Genomic DNA, 18,397 nt, shown 5'->3' on the forward strand with positions numbered 1-18,397 from the left:
TTACTCATGAGTAAGCAGATGTGCCTTGGCTCATGATCAGGTCAGGCTTGTTGTCACGTGTTGTCTTGTATGCTCCCTGAAGCATTTGGTGGGCCACATGAGATACAGGAAGCTGGACTAGATGGGCCTTTGGCCTGATCCAGCAGGGCTCTTCTTATGTTCTTATAGGTATAGGGGAAAGGGAGGCCACCAGAGAGGTCCCAATCTGATGAACGTGGAGCTCAACAAATACTCCAGAAGGCAGCCACTCCCCCCCCCCCCACTAAAAGGGATAAATACAGAAACTACAGCTTGTAAGGTGAACTTTTTTCTGTTTTAGACTTGCAAAGCCAGGTGGATCCTGACAGTGATCTTGTTTAAACAGAATAAATTAAATTGAACTGGGCACTGGGTAGGGCAGAAAACCTTACTGACTTCTGGGGGGGAGGAGTATTGCAGATAGACTACAGAGAAAATTCACTTGGTAGAGCAGGGCTGGCTTCCCTTTGTTTAATTATTTCTTTTCCTTTAATTATTTATAATTATTGATTTTAATTTGCTTGATGATGTCAGTTCCAGCCATGACATCACTTTTGGTAGGTCCTGGACAGACTGTCATTCTAAAAAGGGAATCCCAGTGCTAAAAGTTAAAAGCTAAAAGCTAAAACCACTGCAATAAGGTGTTAGCAAGTTTACACCCTGGCGGGGGTTGTGGTGACCCCACTAGTGACCAAAATCACAGTTTGGAGGAATAATACCATCATGTTATATATCAATCAATGTGTAATTTCATGCAGAATGCAGTGAAACAAACCGCGCTGAAATATCTGTGTTCTTTCAAAAGGTACAGCTGAAAAGCCAGTGGGGGCAGGGAGATGGTACATCGCCCACCCACCACCCAGGGTGTTGCCCCACTCACTGCATGGGGCTGATGAGCTGAACTCCTACACCGGGTGACGTGAGCCTAGTGAGGGGGGGAGGAGAAAGGAGGGGAGAAAGGAGAACCTTGGAAAGTAAGCAAGTTAGGAGGGTCTGTTAATCCTGAACTGTCCCGCCTATGGAACATACGAACATAAGAAGAGCCCTGCTGGATCAGGCCCAGGGACCATCTAGTCCATTCCTGTTCCTCACAGTGGCCCACCAGGAGCGAAGGGTAGCTGTTCCTGCTACTACACTCCACACAAAGCACTGACCAAAAGCAAAGAGAGCTTTGGCAAAATTGCACCTGATCCACAACCTTTTGGAATTGCAACTAAGGAATGGACTCAGGAGAATCACTATTGGAAAAAAAAAATGGAAATAAAGCTTCCAAACATTCAAGGAGATAATTTACTTTACTGTTTCCCAGGTCTGTCTGTCTGTCTGTCTGTCTGTCTGTCTGTCTGTCTGTCTGTCTGTCTGTCCAACTGTTTGATTGTTTCATTGACAATGGATGTAAATTTAATAACACAAGTTATTTCTAGGGGTTTGGCACATGCACTCCTCCCTCCACCCAGAACACTGCCACTTGACAGCTCTGCCAACCCCTCTTCAGCATGGAGGTTCTGTAACTTGGTATCAGAGTATCCGCATGGGGAGGAGAATCTACCACACTTGTGCCTCCCCCATTGATCACCATGCTCTCTCCTTGGGCACTGAGTGGTGGGCTCTTTTCTGGCAGCGTCTCCAACCACAAACTCTCAAGGAGACCTCCCACTGACCTCTCATCACAGGTTGCATGATGAGATTCTACTTAAATAGATTCTTTTTCAGGCCCCCAACTCTCCTATGTCCCTCCTTCTCAGCCCCACTCCCACAAATTGGGAGCCCCACACCCACAAGCTGTGTTCCTCTACACTGCCCAGTGGCCTCACCCAGTTGGTTATGCCAGGTGGGGGCAGGATTCACTGTCCTTGCAAGGCCTCTCCTGTGAAGAGGAGGGACAACTTTGTTGACCAAGGTTGAGAGTAGCCACAAGGGATTCACTGGAGGAAGCAGCAGACCAAGGTCTGATGGCTCCTGGGGCTGCTGAAGCCAGTGTGCATCCCCACATGAGTCTGGAGACGAATACAGGTATTTCATTGTAAATGTATTGCAGATCAAGGACGGGTGACCCCCTTCTTCTATTGTGCTCCAATGAACCAAAGCTGAAGCTCATCAGGCAGTGTGTGTTTGTTTCTGTTTCTGTGTGTGTTCGTGCATGGACCTGTACAGTGTGTGGGTATATGTATGTGTGCGCGTGTGTTCCCACACATGTACAATAGTCCAGCGGAGGGAAAGTATGAGATCAATTTGAACTCTCATGGACTAATAGCCTCTTTCCATACTAGCTGGGCTCTAGTGTTCCGCTCAGGCCTCAATAAAAGAATGTACAATCTGAGGAGAAAAATGCAGCTCAACAACCCTGCGCTAGAGGCTAAAATGGAGAAGATCTCCACAGCCACCATGTACTTCCTCTTGGTGCTCAGAGAGCTTAGGATAAAGGACACACAAACACTGCAAAAGATACAAGCCTGTCTTCCCTCTCAGTGGATGTTAGGGGCCAGTGCAGTTGCTGAAGCAGTGATAACATCTTCCGGCTCTTCCCTCCCCACCACTCTTGGCCGTAATTGCCCACCCCTTACAGCCTCAGTTTGGGGTCATCAGAGCAGTGCCTCTGAGAGGAATTTTCTCAGGGGGGACAATGTTTCTTTTGGGCCCCTTTGCAAAAAGGGGGGGGTGAAATAGAGTGGGAGAGGGTGGTGACAGGCAAACACAATGGGGACAGGGAGGCACAAAATAGGATGGGGCAGGGTGGAGACAGCTGGAAAAGTCTTTGGAGACCAGGTCTACCCTCACATCGGCAACTGGATACAGTAATACAGAAAGCCAAGCACACTGCTAAGTCTCTCTAAAATCTTTTACATACAGAAAATCATACAGAAAATTAGCATCATCATATTTTGGCTCACACTAGAGTGGAAAGTGTCCTGTGCATACCAAACTCTGCTTCTGCAGCAGCTATAGCCCTACAGCTGTGTCCCTGAGCTCCTCTACACTCCTTCATGATAAGCAGATCCACAAGCCAAAGAGATACTGTAGCAGTCCAGTTTCCTCCCAGATTTGACACTTTTCTAAGGAGTGTCACGTATGCATTCCTTGACCAGCATATATGGCTTGCCAGTAGCTGCAATAGCTGCAGCCACTCATGGTAGTGTCCCCAGCATCCCATGCAGGCAACATGTCTGAGCAGATAGGAAAATGTCTGATCCCAGGAAATTTCTGGACCCCTCCTTTGGATCTTGGACCCTCCTTTTGACCCTGAACCTGAGTACAAATTACCCCATTTATCCCCCTCTCCTAGGCCCTGCATCAGAGGTTGGGGCTAACAGGCCTGGGCCAGACATTACCAAAAGTGCCTTCCAGTCACATCTGGAGGTATTCTGAAGCATGTGGAGACCATGCATGGCCTTCCCATGCCTCAGAGGACCTGCCAGAGCCTTCTGAGATGCTTGTTTTGCCTGGGAGGGGAGCAGGGGCAGCAGCAGAGGCTGCTGGTGAATCCTATGTCCCCCTCCCTCACTCTGAGTCGTGGAACACTACACTGGCCTCCTCAGTTCTGTGCCAGCTCAGGAGCTGACGCAGATCCAAGGAGACTCATAGGGGCCAGCAGAGTTCTACACGGGGAAGGGAACTAATGTTCCCTTAAACCAAGGAGATTCCAGCAGCTGCTGTGGCCCCAAAATATATGGCAATGGCGAGAGGGAGGGGCCAGCCAGCAGCCAAGTAGACGTGCCTTTCTCGAGCTCTTGAAAGGAACTCTGTTTTTTTCCCAAAAGCTGCGGATCTGAGGAGAACCGGAGATATTTGTCAGGAGAGAAGCCATGGGAGGAAACCGTGTTGGTGCATGTAGATGCGCTGATGCTCTGAGGCCAGCAGAAGCCTCCACGGTGGCTTCCTTGCTGCCGCTTGTGTTGGCATGTCCGCGCAAACACAAGCAGCAAAGGTAGGTGTGGGGGGCGGGGAGGAGGCAGGAGGGGGGGTGTTTCTGAGCAGGGGGAGGGCAGGCAATGGGCAGGCGCGCAGGGAGCTGGGGGCAGGGCTGGGACCTGGTAGTTATGCCAGATCCAAACACCTATCCCTGGGCAGAACGGAGCAACTTCAAGTCACTCCGCTCTCCTCGGACATGCGCTGCCTTCAGAGGTGGCGCAGGTCCGAGGAGACCCATTGGGGTCAGCCCTTACCCAGGCGTAAGGGGAAGAGTTTTCCCTTGCCTCTGGCTGAGCCGCTGCTGGCCAGGAACCTGCGTTGGATGCAGCGCAAGCCTCCTGGCTTGCCTGCTCCAGCGCAGGTTTGGATTGCGCCTTAAGTCTCCTTTTATCTCCCCTTTCCCTCCCTTACCATCCACAGGGCCAACCGCTTCTCTGGCAGGTTTCCTGCTTCTAACATATTTGAAGAAGCATTATTATTCCCCTGTGTTCCTCATAGTCTCTCTTGGCCTCTCATATCACCTTCTTACATTTCTTTTGCCACATTTTATGTTACTTTTTATTCTCCTCATTCTTTAACATAAATGGCTAACCCCACCTTCAACATGGCCCTCCCTGTCCCTCCTGTAGAATTTATAGCCCGGGATTGGGGTATCCCACTGATTCTTCGCATTCCACCAGATATCCCTTATGCCCACTATATCAAAGTTTTCTCTAGTCACCAAACATTCCAGTTCTCCCATCTTCGCTTGGAGACTTCAGGTATTTGGATAAAATCATTTGTACATGGAATGCCCCAGGGTGGGCTGCTTATTAGCTCCTTTATCCCTGCAATGTCCAAACTGTCTATTGTGCCAAACCATCTATCGCATTCCATTAGGCTTCCATTCCCAATTTCTTCTCCTATTCTGTCCTTACTTTTTTTTCCCTCTAACCACCCCATCCTTGTCACATATGGATGCAGAGTCCCGAACCAGATTCCCCTTGGCTCCTGTCACTTTTCCCCCAGGGGTCAGTTTAAAAGCTGCTCTGCCACCTTAAGAACATAAGAACATAAGAACATAAGAACAGCCCCACTGGATCAGGCCATAGGCCCATCTAGTCCAGCTTCCTGTATCTCACAGCGGCCCACCAAATGCCCCAGGGAGCACACCAGATAACAAGAGACCTCATCCTGGTGCTCTCCCCTACATCTGGCATTCTGACTTAACCCATTCCTAAAATCAGGAGGTTGCGCATACACATCATGGCTTGTACCCCATAATGGATTTTTCCTCCAGAAACTCGTCCAATCCCCTTTTAAAGGCGTCTAGGCTAGACGCCAGCACCACATCCTGTGGCAAGGAGTTCCACAGACCGACCACGCGCTGAGTAAAGAAATATTTTCTTTTGTCTGTCCTAACCCGCCCAACACTCAATTTTAGTGGATGTCCCCTGGTTCTGGTATTATGTGAGAGTGTAAAGAGCATCTCCCTATCCACTCTGTCCATCCCCTGCATAATTTTGTATGTCTCAATCATGTCCCCCCTCAAGCGTCTCTTTTCTAGGCTGAAGAGGCCCAAACGCCGTAGCCTTTCCTCATAAGGAAGGTGCCCCAGCCCCGTAATCATCTTAGTCGCTCTCTTTTGCACCTTTTCCATTTCCACTATGTCTTTTTTGAGATGCGGCGACCAGAACTGGACACAATACTCCAGGTGTGGCCTTACCATAGATTTGTACAACGGCATTATAATACTAACCGTTTTGTTCTCAATACCCTTCCTAATGATCCCAAGCATAGAATTGGCCTTCTTCACTGCTGCCGCACATTGGGTCGACACTTTCATCGACCTGTCCACCACCACCCCAAGATCTCTCTCCTGATCTGTCACAGACAGCTCAGAACCCATCAGCCTATATCTAAAGTTTTGATTTTTTGCCCCAATGTGCATGACTTTACACTTACTGACATTGAAGCGCATCTGCCATTTTGCTGCCCATTCTGCCAGTCTGGAGAGATCCTTCTGGAGCTCCTCACAATCACTTCTGGTCTTTACCACTCGGAAAAGTTTGGTGTCATCTGCAAACTTAGCCACTTCACTGCTCAACCCTGTCTCCAGGTCATTTATGAAGAGGTTGAAAAGCACCGGTCCCAGGACAGATCCTTGGGGCACACCGCTTTTCACCTCTCTCCATTGTGAAAATTGCCCATTGACACCCACTCTCTGCTTCCTGGCCTCCAACCAGTTCTCAATCCACGAGAGGACCTGTCCTCTAATTCCCTGACTGTGGAGTTTTTTCAGTAGCCTTTGGTGAGGGACCATGTCAAACGCCTTCTGAAAGTCCAGATATATAATGTCCACGGGTTCTCCCGCATCCACATGCCTGTTGACCTTTTCAAAGAATTCTATAAGGTTCGTGAGGCAAGACTTACCCTTACAGAAGCCATGCTGACTCTCCCTCAGCAAGGCCTGTTCGTCCTTTTTAATCCTATGTGCCAACAGTCTGGTTTCATTCTGGTTTAAGTAAAACACGTCCCTCTTGTACAGGCCCCACTTGTCCCAGTGCCTAATGAATCTAAACCCCTCCTCTCTACACCACCGTCTTATCCGCATCTTGAAACCCCCGATCTCCACCTGTCTAGCTGGCCCTGCGCACGGAACAGTTAGCACTTCCAAGAACACTACCTTTGGGGTTCTGGCTTTCAGCTTCCTACCCAATAGCCTAAATTTAGCCTCCAGGACATCCCAGCTATACTTGCCCACGTCGTTAGTGCCGACATGCACCACAACTGCTACCTTCTTCCCAGCACTAGCCTGACTAGATGAGAAGTGATGCCCGCAGCCTTTGCACCAGGCAGGCAAGTCACCATGTGGTCCTGACATCCATCGCAAATCCCCCCTATCTATGTTTCTGATAGTCAAATCCCCCACTACAAGAAACTCCCAATCTCCCTTCAGCAGAGGAGTATCCTGAGTGCAATTGAATACGGGCCCATCATAAGTAAGTTAGAGCAAGTTAGTTAGGGTAAGTAAGTTAGAGAGGGCGAGCATGAAAATACATTTGGAAAGGGTGGTGGTGGTAGCTGGGGGGGGCTTTTATTGCCCATCCTATTATTATTCATATTCTGACTGTTTTGTATAGAGGTAATAGTGGTCATTTGTTCTTGATTGACTCAGATTTGTTATGGGGAGAGTTGAAGCAGGGCCTGCATGACTTGATTGTCAGCAGATGGGATGGGGGAAGCTGACACAGGCTAACCCACCCCACCCTTATATGACATATTCAGTGCAGTAGGAGGGGCGCTTGTATTGTTCTTCCCTTTATATATCTCTTTGGTTTCAGTAATAACTATATGTCTTTGTGGCTTTATGAAAGGGGACTCTTTTTCTGAACTAGAACATTGACATTCTTGGTATGTCTTGCCTGTTGATGCTATGCCCATTGGCTGGAAGTTGGACAGAGAAGAAATGCAGCCGGCTCTCCCACTGGGTCTCCCACTCCCAAATCAGTGCAAGAATGAAACAGAACACAATTGTTGAGAATACACATGTATTCTCATTTGAGAGAGGGTTTTTTATTAGTTGGGCCAATGAGGAATGTGAGTCCCCCACTGGCAGCACAGTGTGGCCTGTCAATTGTCAAAAAACCGATGATGTGCTTAGACCATTTTCGTGACTTGCCAGTGTGCCATGAAATGAAAAAGGTTGAAAATAACTGCTGATCATGAAGACAAATGGAATTGAAAATACACACACACACACACACACACACACACACACACACACACACACAATGTCTTCAGGATATGCAAGAAAAAGGAAAAAGTTATGAGAGCTAACAGGGTTTGGGAGGAAATCTGAGCTTGACTGGTCACTGACAATTTCCTTTCACCCACAGTGCTCGTGCTGGTTGCTATTCTTTCAGAACGTTCTGCTTCATACCCAACATGCACTGAAGACCTTTACTTCCTCCCCAGTGCAGAGAAGTTTTTGACTGTGGATCCATCCAACATGTTTACTTTAGCCTGGTAGGTCTTCAAGTGCATTGGGAAGAACAATTCTCTACCCTGCAATTTTCAAAATCGCCACGATAAGCAGAAGGCCCTTGCAAAGTTTGTGACAACAACACACAGGGTGATACAATCTTCTCTTCTGTATTGGGTTATAAAGACCTAATTGAAAGGAATTTTGGCTTCACATGTCTGAGAGTTTCACTGAAAACAGGCAGAGCTGTAACAAAAGGAAAGTCAGATTTGAGGTCCATTTTATAGCAACTTTCAAGAATGCTGATGGCAGTAATAGCACTGATGATGGGCACATATGTCACAATGAAGGGGGCCCAGTATGTCTGGGGCCAAGGCTTTCTGATCTGCAGGCTGATCCCACTGCTGCTCATCACTTTGCTACTGCAGCTGCCTCAGGGTGTCAGTAAGAATTGTGAATTTCAGTGGGATTTGGAGGTCTGCACTGGAAGCAGTAATTCTGTAGATGGCATTATAATTGGTGAATTTGTATCTTTCATGCAGGTAGAACTCAGGGAACTTCCCTTTAATGCCAGACCAATGAAGTCATTCGTCACTTCGTAAGTATTTCTTTCAGCCATCGTCTCCTTAAAATACCTGAATGGGGGAAAAATAGTTGTATCTCGTTATACAGTTACTCTTATCATATTGGTTACGCTTCTCTGTTTCTCTGTGTGTGACTAGATCCCTATCCAAGTCAAGTTCTCTTGATCAACAACATTTCTGTCACTTTCTGTTTGCAACAAATCTTTCCAAATTTGGATTGAGAACGCAAATTGAGCCGTCCTAAATTTATTCCTATGAGAGGAGAGAGATACATGCATGTCATTTAATTAATCCGTGTTCCATCCTGCTTCCAAGCTTTCCTGCACCATCTTTTGTAACCTTAGAGTTTGGCTGCAGAGAAACAGGCCCGGGTGCTCAGGCTCTGAAAGAGCAGCAACACTCGTGAAGCTGAAAATCCCATGTCTCAACCCACTGCCAGATCTCTGTGGCATGTCGGCTCTCTGCTACATTTCTCATAGTGGTTTGAGTTAGGGTGATGGTGGCACGGGGATGAAACTTCTTGGTAGTGGTGCCACAATTATGGAACCCTCCACTGGGAGAATTAAGATCTATCCCCCCCAACATGTTTCAGTGTGGTTTTAAATCGTTTTGCTTTGTCTGGTGTTTGGGTGATGGCTTGTCTCTCTCCTGCACTTTTATAGAAGATCCTTGAGTGAAAGTAGTTTTTGCCCTTTTCGAATTGGTATTATTTATTTTTTTCTGATTTTATTCTTTTTTTTTATAAATTGTATATTTTATATACAACTTGAAAGCCGCCTTTCGGCATCTGCTCCTGCAGAGTAAAGGTGGATAAATATCTTTTAAATAAATAAATAAAATAGGAAGAAGCTAGAAGAAACCAAAGGAATTCCATTCCTTCCTCAGCTCAAGTTCTTCCCCAGTTACCTCAACCAAACAGAAAATAAATCTCTGTTTGTCACTCAGGTGTTGATCCTCTGGTTGGGATAATCCATATGGCAATGTGGGTTAGGATTTAAAGGAGGGAATGTCCAAACATAACACACATGTTCCGATGCAATGTCTGTTTATCTAGGTAGCTATGTTTCAAGTCTGCTATATGATAAACTGAAGTCAGCTTGCAGCAAATTTAAACAAAATTGGTCAGCTCATCACAGCCCTCAAAGAGGGTTTTAGAGGATTAAAAAAAAAAAGAGGTGGGAAACAAAATTATTGAAAACATAAAAATGATGCTTTGGAGGTTTGAGGGTTTTGCTCTTACATGGAATGACTCCAACAGTTTCTGTTGGAGAAAGAGGTCATTGCATGTGCCTTAATCAAGTGAAACTCTCATTGCAGTTTTTCCCCCAGGAAATACCATGAAGTCCTTGCAGTTGTGTTTGCTGTGAATGAGATCAACAGGAATGCCAACCTTCTACCCAACAAGACAATGAGACATTACATAATCTCAGATATTTTAAATACAGTGGGCGCTTTGGCCACTCTGAGTCTCCTTTTCCCAGGGTGTTGCAGTAATTACCATTGCATCGAGAAACACAATATCATGGCCATCGTTGGAGGGCTCGTCCCCCAAAATACGATCCACATGCCCAGCATCTTAAACATCTACAAATTTCCGCAGGTATGTTCCTCCACTGAAAAGAAAATTCCACTTCATTAATGGAAATGAAGGGAGCAGTCCAACTGGTGCACTTATTTGTGTGTCTTTTCCCCCAAAGCAGCCAAGTTAAAGATTTGGTTCTGCTCATTTGGGTCAACCCAGAAAAAAAGAAATTCTTTTATTGGTTTAGTTTAGTTTAGAGAAGCTGTGATGAATACAGAAGTGTTGTGTGTATGTGTGTATGCTTGTTTGTGTTTAGTTAAACATGTAGGAAGAATCCAAATTTCTCCCTATACACACACACACACACACACACACACACACACACACACACACACACACACACACACACACAACATTTGGTCATGAATCAGAATCCCTATGGGGCACATCCTCTCCTGCTAGAGATTGGGAGGAAGATTTTGAAATGCAGGAGGAGAGGAAGGTTTCTGTCACCTCTAAAAACACTGTTGTCTTTTCCCCTTAGTTCAATTACAACTCCTTTCACCATGTATTGAATGATAAAACTCAGTTTCCTTTACTCCATAACATGCTTCCAACCAGAAATTCTCAGCATGTTGGGATTCTTCATCTTCTTAAGTACTTTGGATGGACATGGATTGGTGTCATTGTTTCAGATGATGACAGTGGAGAAATCTTACTTCGAAGCTTTACATCTAGGCTCCTGGAGAACAATATTTGTGTTGAGTTTACAGAAATTATTCCAAAACTAAAGACGTACTGGTATCCAACAGATCTCCTACTTCAGACAAAAGAAAGAATAAATTCTACTCTGTTACTGAGCAGAAGCAATGTGATTCTTGTTAGCGGGGATGAACGATCAATGGAGACCATCCAAAGTGTTCTATGCATCAATGAATATTACTTTAACAAACCAATAGAAAAAGTTTGGATCATTACAGCTCAGTGGGATTTTGCAGCTGTACATGCTCTGATGCACTTTACACCCAAAACGTTCAATGGTATGTTATCCTTTGCACATGGTATGTTATCCTTTGTACATGCTCTGATGCACTTTACACCCAAAACGTTCAATGGTACGTTATCCTTTGCACTCCGCACAAATGAATTGCCAGGATATGAAGATTTCTTGGAGACAATCAGCCCTTACAATACCTGGAAACCTTTCCTCTTAGTATATTTTTGGTGTTCGGCATTTGAATGTTCTTTCCCCTCCTGCCCTGCAAAAGGATCGGGCAAGTGCAGTGGGAAGGAGAAGCTGAGGAGCCTCCCTGCACCTAAGTTTGAAATGCAAATGACTGACAGGAGCTACAATATCTACAATGCTGTGTATTCTGTTGCACATGCTCTCCATGCCATGCTTTCATCAAGATCCAAGCCAAAAGCCATCAGTGATTGGGCAACATTGAATATCCTGAAACTCCATCCATGGCAGGTTGGACTATCTCTCAATTTGAGCATAATAAACCACAAATGCATTTTGACACATGCACTGACTGGATTCTGGTTCCTTATTCATGTGCAGCATGCAAAGGAAATTATCCGTAGTCATAAAGGAATTTTTACGTTAGCTGGTCATAAACCAAAAGTGGAATCCAGAGCTTTTTTATTCATCATTATTAAGAATATTTTTATTACCCAGCATCCCCCAATAAAGACACAGGCAAGGGCATATGGTACAAAGGGCCACTTTATTAACTATTTAAATATACTTCAGATTGCAACAGGGCCTAACAAATAAGTCATGCTGGTTCTACATGGGGGAAACGGAGCTGCCCGTCTACTTCCCCCTATAGTGATTTGGGCGACCACACCAGACTCTGGGCAGTGTCAGTACAAGCCTGCTGCCCCCTTCATTGTCACCCTGAAGGGGCAGGGTGGCAGGCTAGCTCAGGCCACCTGAGTGAACCCGAGGTGCGCCTTTACCACCAGGCCGAGGTTCATCCAGCCTGCGTCACCCAGCCGGGAATGCCAGCATGACCAAGCGTGGAGTCCACCCGGCCCTTGCCATCCTGCAGTGTACACCAATATAACCTTACCTACCCAAAACCCGCATGACACCTGCCTAAAGTGACCAAGACCTGTGGAAAACCCCCATTCTGCCCCTAACACCAAGTCCGGGGTAGGCAAAAAACCACCAACCGATGTGCCAATTAGGCTGATGGCAAAAATTCCTACCCGGCCCCAGAAGGCAACCAGCTAGTCTTGGACTGCCAAAGGGTAGGCGGGTGGGTGACCGCTGCCTGGTCCCGACTGCACGGGCTTCTCTGAGCAGCCTGCACGTGGCCTCAGACCAATTAGCCCCCAGCCAATCAGCTGCGATGCTGACTCCTCCTGTGCCTCATGTGGGCGCAGGGCAAATGCCGGTGGCGCGCTAATACACGTGCCACCGGAATACCTTTAAAAAACAAAAAGTAGTTCAGAAAGCAGCTCACACAGCTAAATTCAAGAATGGTTCCTCATCCGCAAAGGACTCACAATCTGGAAATAAAAAAAAAATATGTAAGAAGCATCAGCAACAGCCACTGAAAAGATGCCATGCTGGGGTGATGAGGGACAGTTGCTCACCATCTCCTAAACAGAAGAGGACACCACTTTAAAAGGTGCCTCTTATACCAGTTAGTGGGGATGGAATATGAAGTATCTTCCTCTATATTCAATGGGTCTAATTCCTAGCTATGTAATAATAGCTGCACAAATCCTCTGGCTTGCTCCTTGATGATGTTTCACAATGAAGTGCTAATGAATTGTGTTGAACTTTGTGAGTCACAAGTGGTCCAGAACTTGCCTACATTTACACAGTGTGGTGTCACATGATCTAAAGTTGACAGCCAAATCCTGATGCTGCCTATCGATTTCTGGCTTTTTCCAAAGGTGACAGGCCAGATCTCATGGTCCGGTCACTGCCAGAAGTGGTGGGCAGCCAGGTCCTCGTGACAGCAGACAATGAAAACCTGCTGGTTCTAGGAAGTGCATGTAAGTGGTTGGAGGGAGGTGAGGAGGAGAGGACGCAGTGGGGTGGGGTGGGCAGAATGGGGTGGTGATGTTGCAGGGACGAGGGTAGTTTGAGACTGGGCAGGGACTCAGCAGCAGCAGCAGCGGCCATCAAATCCTGACCCCTTCCTGGCTTCGATTGCCTGAACTGCATCCTCACAGACAAGTGCCACCTATAGAGCTGGCACAGGTCTGAGTAGGCCTTTTGGTCAGGCACAGGCTTATCCTGGGGTTGTCAAAACTCCACTCACAGGATTAAGCAGTAGCTGCATTGGCGCCAATGCATTGGCCATGTGGGGCGTTAGGTAGGAGTGAACCTACCAAGTAGCAACTGCCGCTTCTACTGTTTGTGGCAATGTCTCTAAAATGGCCATTGTCCATTTTCCACAGTGACCTGTGAAAAGGCATTTCTGAAAGTGGGATGTCCTCCCTCTGTCATAAATGAGCCATAGAATTGAGCTTTCAGAAAAACATCCACCTGATGGTGCAAAAGCATGGGAACACTTAGCATCAGAGGGCTGAGCATGAACAAACGCAAGTGTTTCTCAAACTGTGACCCACTAGGCGGGTTGCAAGCGAATTTCAGGTGGGTCCCCATACATTTTAATATTTTATTTTTAATATATTAGACCTGATGCTACCATCATATGTGACTGCATTTGGGGAAATATTACAGACCTGTACTTTGAAAAGGCTCCTATGCATATGCTTTTAACAATGATAGTCAATGGAACTTACTCCTGGGTAAGTGTGGGCAGGATTGCAGCCTAGGATTGTGAAAAAATTTTCCTGCTTGATGATGTCAATTCATGTCATGACATCAATTCTGGTGGGTCATGACAGATTCTCATTCCAAAAAGTGGGTCCTGGTGCTAAATGTGTGAGAACCATTGCTAAAGGCTATAACTGCAACATACATTTGATTTATATCAGAGACTGTAGGGAATTAAACATTAAGTGCATCAAAAAAGAAAAATGTTACCTTCTCTGCTTAACAGCAGAGTAGACCTAGGCACACCCAATATATGCCATGCTTTTCGCAAGCACTCAGGTATTGGCATATCCTGCCAATTCCTATCCTACGTTAAAACTTTCTGGGGATGAGCATGTTACAGAGGTCATACAGGAAAAGCAGCACAATGGCCTGAGCCAGGCCACCTCACATTGAACAAAGACCAGGCACAACAAATAAAGGCCTTCCTAGAAGGGTGAAAGGTCCCCATGCCCCACGCATCCCAGGCTGCTTCATCTATGATGGGTCAATAAACTGTTGGGGGACTGAAAACAATTGCTGTATTCAATAATTCCATCTTGAATGCAAAGTGCTGTTTGATACTCTCCAAAAAACAGAAAACCCCTCCCAACTTTGCTTCAATAGAAAGCACAGAACCAGTCTTTAGTCCTTATTCATGATGAAATGCTCACCACTAGATACCATCTGGCAGAACTAAGATAGCACTAATTCCTGTTCTGAGCAGGTGTGTGAGATTCATTTCCAAAAGCAGCACCTGGAGTGACTCTCACCCAAGCCAGCTGACGAACAGCTAACAAGGTTCAAGTGACTTGGATTCACCTGTTTTTGTTCAGTTGGTGTACGTGAGCACACACACACACACACACACACACACACACACACACAATCTGTCTTTCTATTTATCTAACTTTCTACCTCTCAACTTCTGACCCAGATTAATTCATTCCTGAGAAACATCCATTTCAACAACAGTGCTGGGGACGAAATATATCTCGACCAGCAGGGAGAACTGGCAAGTTCATTTGATATCATCAACACAGTCACATTCCCCAATTACTCCTTCAGGAGGATCCGCGTTGGCAGGATGGACCCCCAGGCTCCTGCAGGCAAAGAATTCAATTTGAATGGCAGTGACATTGTGTGGAATCCCAGTTTCAAGCAGGTGAGGAGGGTGATGCTGTTTTCTGAATCATTAATTGGGAGACTCAGAGCCCAAGCCTGTGGTCTGCGGCACGGATCAGCGCTGCTTGCCACAGTTGCAAACGTGCCATAAGGCACGTTTGCAGGGCTCACCGCCGGGCTCCCGCTGGTTCTAACCCAGCGCCAGCTGGTGCTGGGCTAGCGCCAGGTGGTGCCCAAGTTCCGCAGCTCAGTAGTCTCGAGACTGCCAGGCTGCGGAACAGGAGATGGGGGCGGAACAGATACATAAACTCCATGCATTGTTTACAAACCAAATTGTTTCCACGCGCGCACACACACACACTAACATGGAAATCTCTGATATGGGTGTGGAGGAAATTAATGATTGCCTCCTGTAGGGAGCCTCTACAGGAGAGGGAACAGGGTTTGTGAAGCTGCCTCCTCGGTAAACAGGGTGGAGCCTGGGGCAGTCATGCGCCCCCCGGCTTAGTGCCCAGGCCAGATGCCCCTCTGGCTCTACCCATGTTAGAGCTCTGCAAGTGATAATCACATCAAGTGATTATAAATGAGAAAAAAGGCCAAGTGATAAAGAATTAATTGGTCAAGACCAATTTCCTAGGAACCCATCTCACAGGTGTTCTTTTGTTCAGCTACAGGTGAATGTTGCTTAACAACATTCCGATCAGCGACGGACCGCATGCATGACGGTCCGTCGCTGATCCTTGTCACACCCCCAAAACCTCCGAAGCTGAGAGTTGCTGTGCTCCCCTTGCCTCCAAATGCTTTTCTGAGCCCTGCAGAGGCCACATGCTCCAGAGGCTTTGAAAAGAGGATGTCGTTTAACAACGGTGTCACTTAACAAAGTGTGTGCGGGACCACATCCCCATCATTAAACGATGCACACCTGTACTCTAAAAATAGGATATACAAAGGCCTCATAAGTTTTGCAGATTTTTACCAAAATTCACACCACACACATCAACTAAGTGGCTAATAAAATGCTGCTAAATGCCCCAGTTCAGGATCAGAGTGCTGCTATACTGGGCGACATCCCTGGTACGTTAAATATATGTATTGCTGTTCCTCTTCACTGATACTGAGAAGGTATCGATTTTAAACAGAAGACATTATGAAAGCCTGGTGAACAGCTCTATGGATGGTTCGGTGGAGGGATGCTGTAGTGTGGTGGGGCTAGGACTGGGCTCTCAATAACTCAGACCTGAAGAACTGACAGGGAATGGTGGAGCAAATCCCTGAATATAGCAAATGAAGTCCCTCCACCTAACCATCCATAGAGCCATTTCACCAGGCTTTCATACTGTCTTCAGTTTAAAACTGATACCTTCTCAGTAGCAGTGAAGAGGAACAGCACTGCATTGGGGGGCGGTTAGTTAGGATTGAGCTGTTAATCAAGCACACCAAATGTGTACGTGAAAGTGCTTGTGTTCAGTTGGAATTCCTCCAACCCTTTGGGATGGGATGCTCATCCAATTCCTCCATGTGATGGTATTAAAAACATGTTTGATGTGGATGGCTGGTGGTTGCCACATTATAAAGATAATGTACAGCTCTTCTCTATTCTCAATAGTCCCTTGCCACAATTATGACACACTCAGCTCTCTGAAGCCTCATTAACATCTAAAGTCAAGGGTATGCTTTATTTATATCTTAAATTTTTCTTCCACACGAAGGACTATTCTGTCAACTTAAGTGAGTTCTTTATACCATGCCTATTATCTCTGTCATCCCTGGGGACAATTATCTGATCTTAATAAACTTTAAAAATGACTTATTCATAGTTCAGTAGTAAATGAAGCTGGAGAAAGCTGAAGGTTCTGTCTGACTTAAGTTGACATAACTGCTGACATAAGTTTCTGGGTGCAAAAGATCGTCCATAGATGGTTTGAGGATTTGAGATCCTGACAATATAATTTTCCATTTCTAGTTTGATTTCAGCTTTCAGTCACTTTCTCAAAACTTTCAGCTTTCATTTTCACTAAACTGACACACTTGCAACTTTATGCTATCAAAGAAAAGCTTGAAAGGATATGGGAAGGGACCAGTGAACTCTGAATCCAACCAACTCTTGCATCAATCTGTGTATAGACATGGAGATAAGAGGACAGTGACTATTTTATGACATGGAGTGACATGGAGATAAGAGAACAGTTATTTTTTCCCCCTCTAGAAACTGCTATGTCCTGTCCTACCAAAGAACTCTAATTGAAGATGGACTCCACTACTCCTATACGAAGACAGAACCAAACAGGTATCACAGGATTCATCCTTTTGGGATTATCTGTTGACCCATAGAACAAGAGGCTTCTCTTTGCTATAGGCCTGTTAGTCTACCTGTAGTCATCATTATATTGATCAGAGTTGACCAATGCCTCAAAACTCCCATGTACTTTCTCTTGGGCAATCTCTCTTTCATTGAGATCTGTTACACATCCACCACACTCCCAGAGGTGTTGTGGGACCTCTTGCTGGGGAACAAGTCCATCTCCTTCATAGGATGTGCTCTACAAATGTATTTCTTTGTCACTTTAGGAAGTACAGAGTGTGTGCTCCTCTCAGTGATGGCATATGACCATTATGCTGCTATCCATCATCCTCTCCAGTATACACTGATCATGAGCCAGCCCATATGTTGGAGTCTGCTTGCAGCTTCCTGGATCATTGGCAACTTCAATTCTGTTATCAACACATCACTGGTCTTTTCCCTAACTTTCTGTCACAATTGACCATTTCTTCTGTGACATTCCTCCTATTCTGCATCTCTCTTGCTCTGATGTAGTTCTTGTCCAGTTGATGATCTTCACCGTCTTTGCATTTCTTATGATTGTGCCTTTCTCCCTGATCCTTCTTTCCTACCTCCTCATTGTCTCTTCTGTGCTCAAGATCCGCAGAGGAAGTGGTAGGATAAAGACATTCTCCACTTGTATTTCTCACCTCACTGTGGTGAGCATCTTCTATGGCACCATCGTCTACACCCACCTGCGACCCTCCTCCAATCATTCCTTGGATGAAGATCGCCTGGTTTCTGTGTTGTATGCCATCATTACTCCCCTGCTAAACCCCTTGATCTACAGCTTTAGGAACAAGAAAGTGCAGGGGGCCTTTTGGAGAGCGCTTGGGAAAAGCAGGTTATAAGTATGGGATGAATGTCTTGAGAAGGTCTGATGTGACACATAGTCAATGGATAGCCCAACCATATCCTGCACTGGAACAGGAAGGCTGAGTAGCCTGTGCTGTATCCAGCACAGGGTAGGAGGTGGCTGTTGTGCAACTTGGAATCAGGTCTTATTGGTCACCTGTTGGTTTCCTTCTGCTTCTGACCTAAGGACAAAATATGTGCTCAACTCTGTGTGTACTAATTATTGAAACACTAATGCATTTGTAAAAGCCTCTGCTAAAAAAATAATAATAAAGATTGATGGAAAATCTCCCGGTGATTTTTTGTTTGACCTAGG

At 46.0% G+C, this 18,397-nt stretch overlaps 1 protein-coding gene across 1 annotated transcript in view; it reads left to right on the top strand.

Moving 5' to 3' along the window:
- The window catches only part of LOC136653081 (olfactory receptor 5AR1-like), a 43,187-nt gene extending 25,110 nt beyond the window's left edge, over positions 1-18,077 (top strand). The window contains exons 4-7 of the mRNA XM_066630006.1: positions 7,806-7,935; positions 9,967-10,075; positions 14,719-14,946; positions 17,826-18,077. Of these exons, the coding sequence (XP_066486103.1) occupies positions 7,806-7,935; positions 9,967-10,075; positions 14,719-14,946; positions 17,826-18,077 (719 nt within the window). The remainder of the gene's footprint in view (positions 1-7,805; positions 7,936-9,966; positions 10,076-14,718; positions 14,947-17,825) is intronic.
- The last annotated feature ends 320 nt before the right edge of the window (positions 18,078-18,397 follow it).

The sequence above is a fragment of the Tiliqua scincoides genome, chromosome 5, assembly GCF_035046505.1.
Source record: "Tiliqua scincoides isolate rTilSci1 chromosome 5, rTilSci1.hap2, whole genome shotgun sequence".
Lineage (NCBI taxonomy): Eukaryota > Metazoa > Chordata > Lepidosauria > Squamata > Scincidae > Tiliqua > Tiliqua scincoides.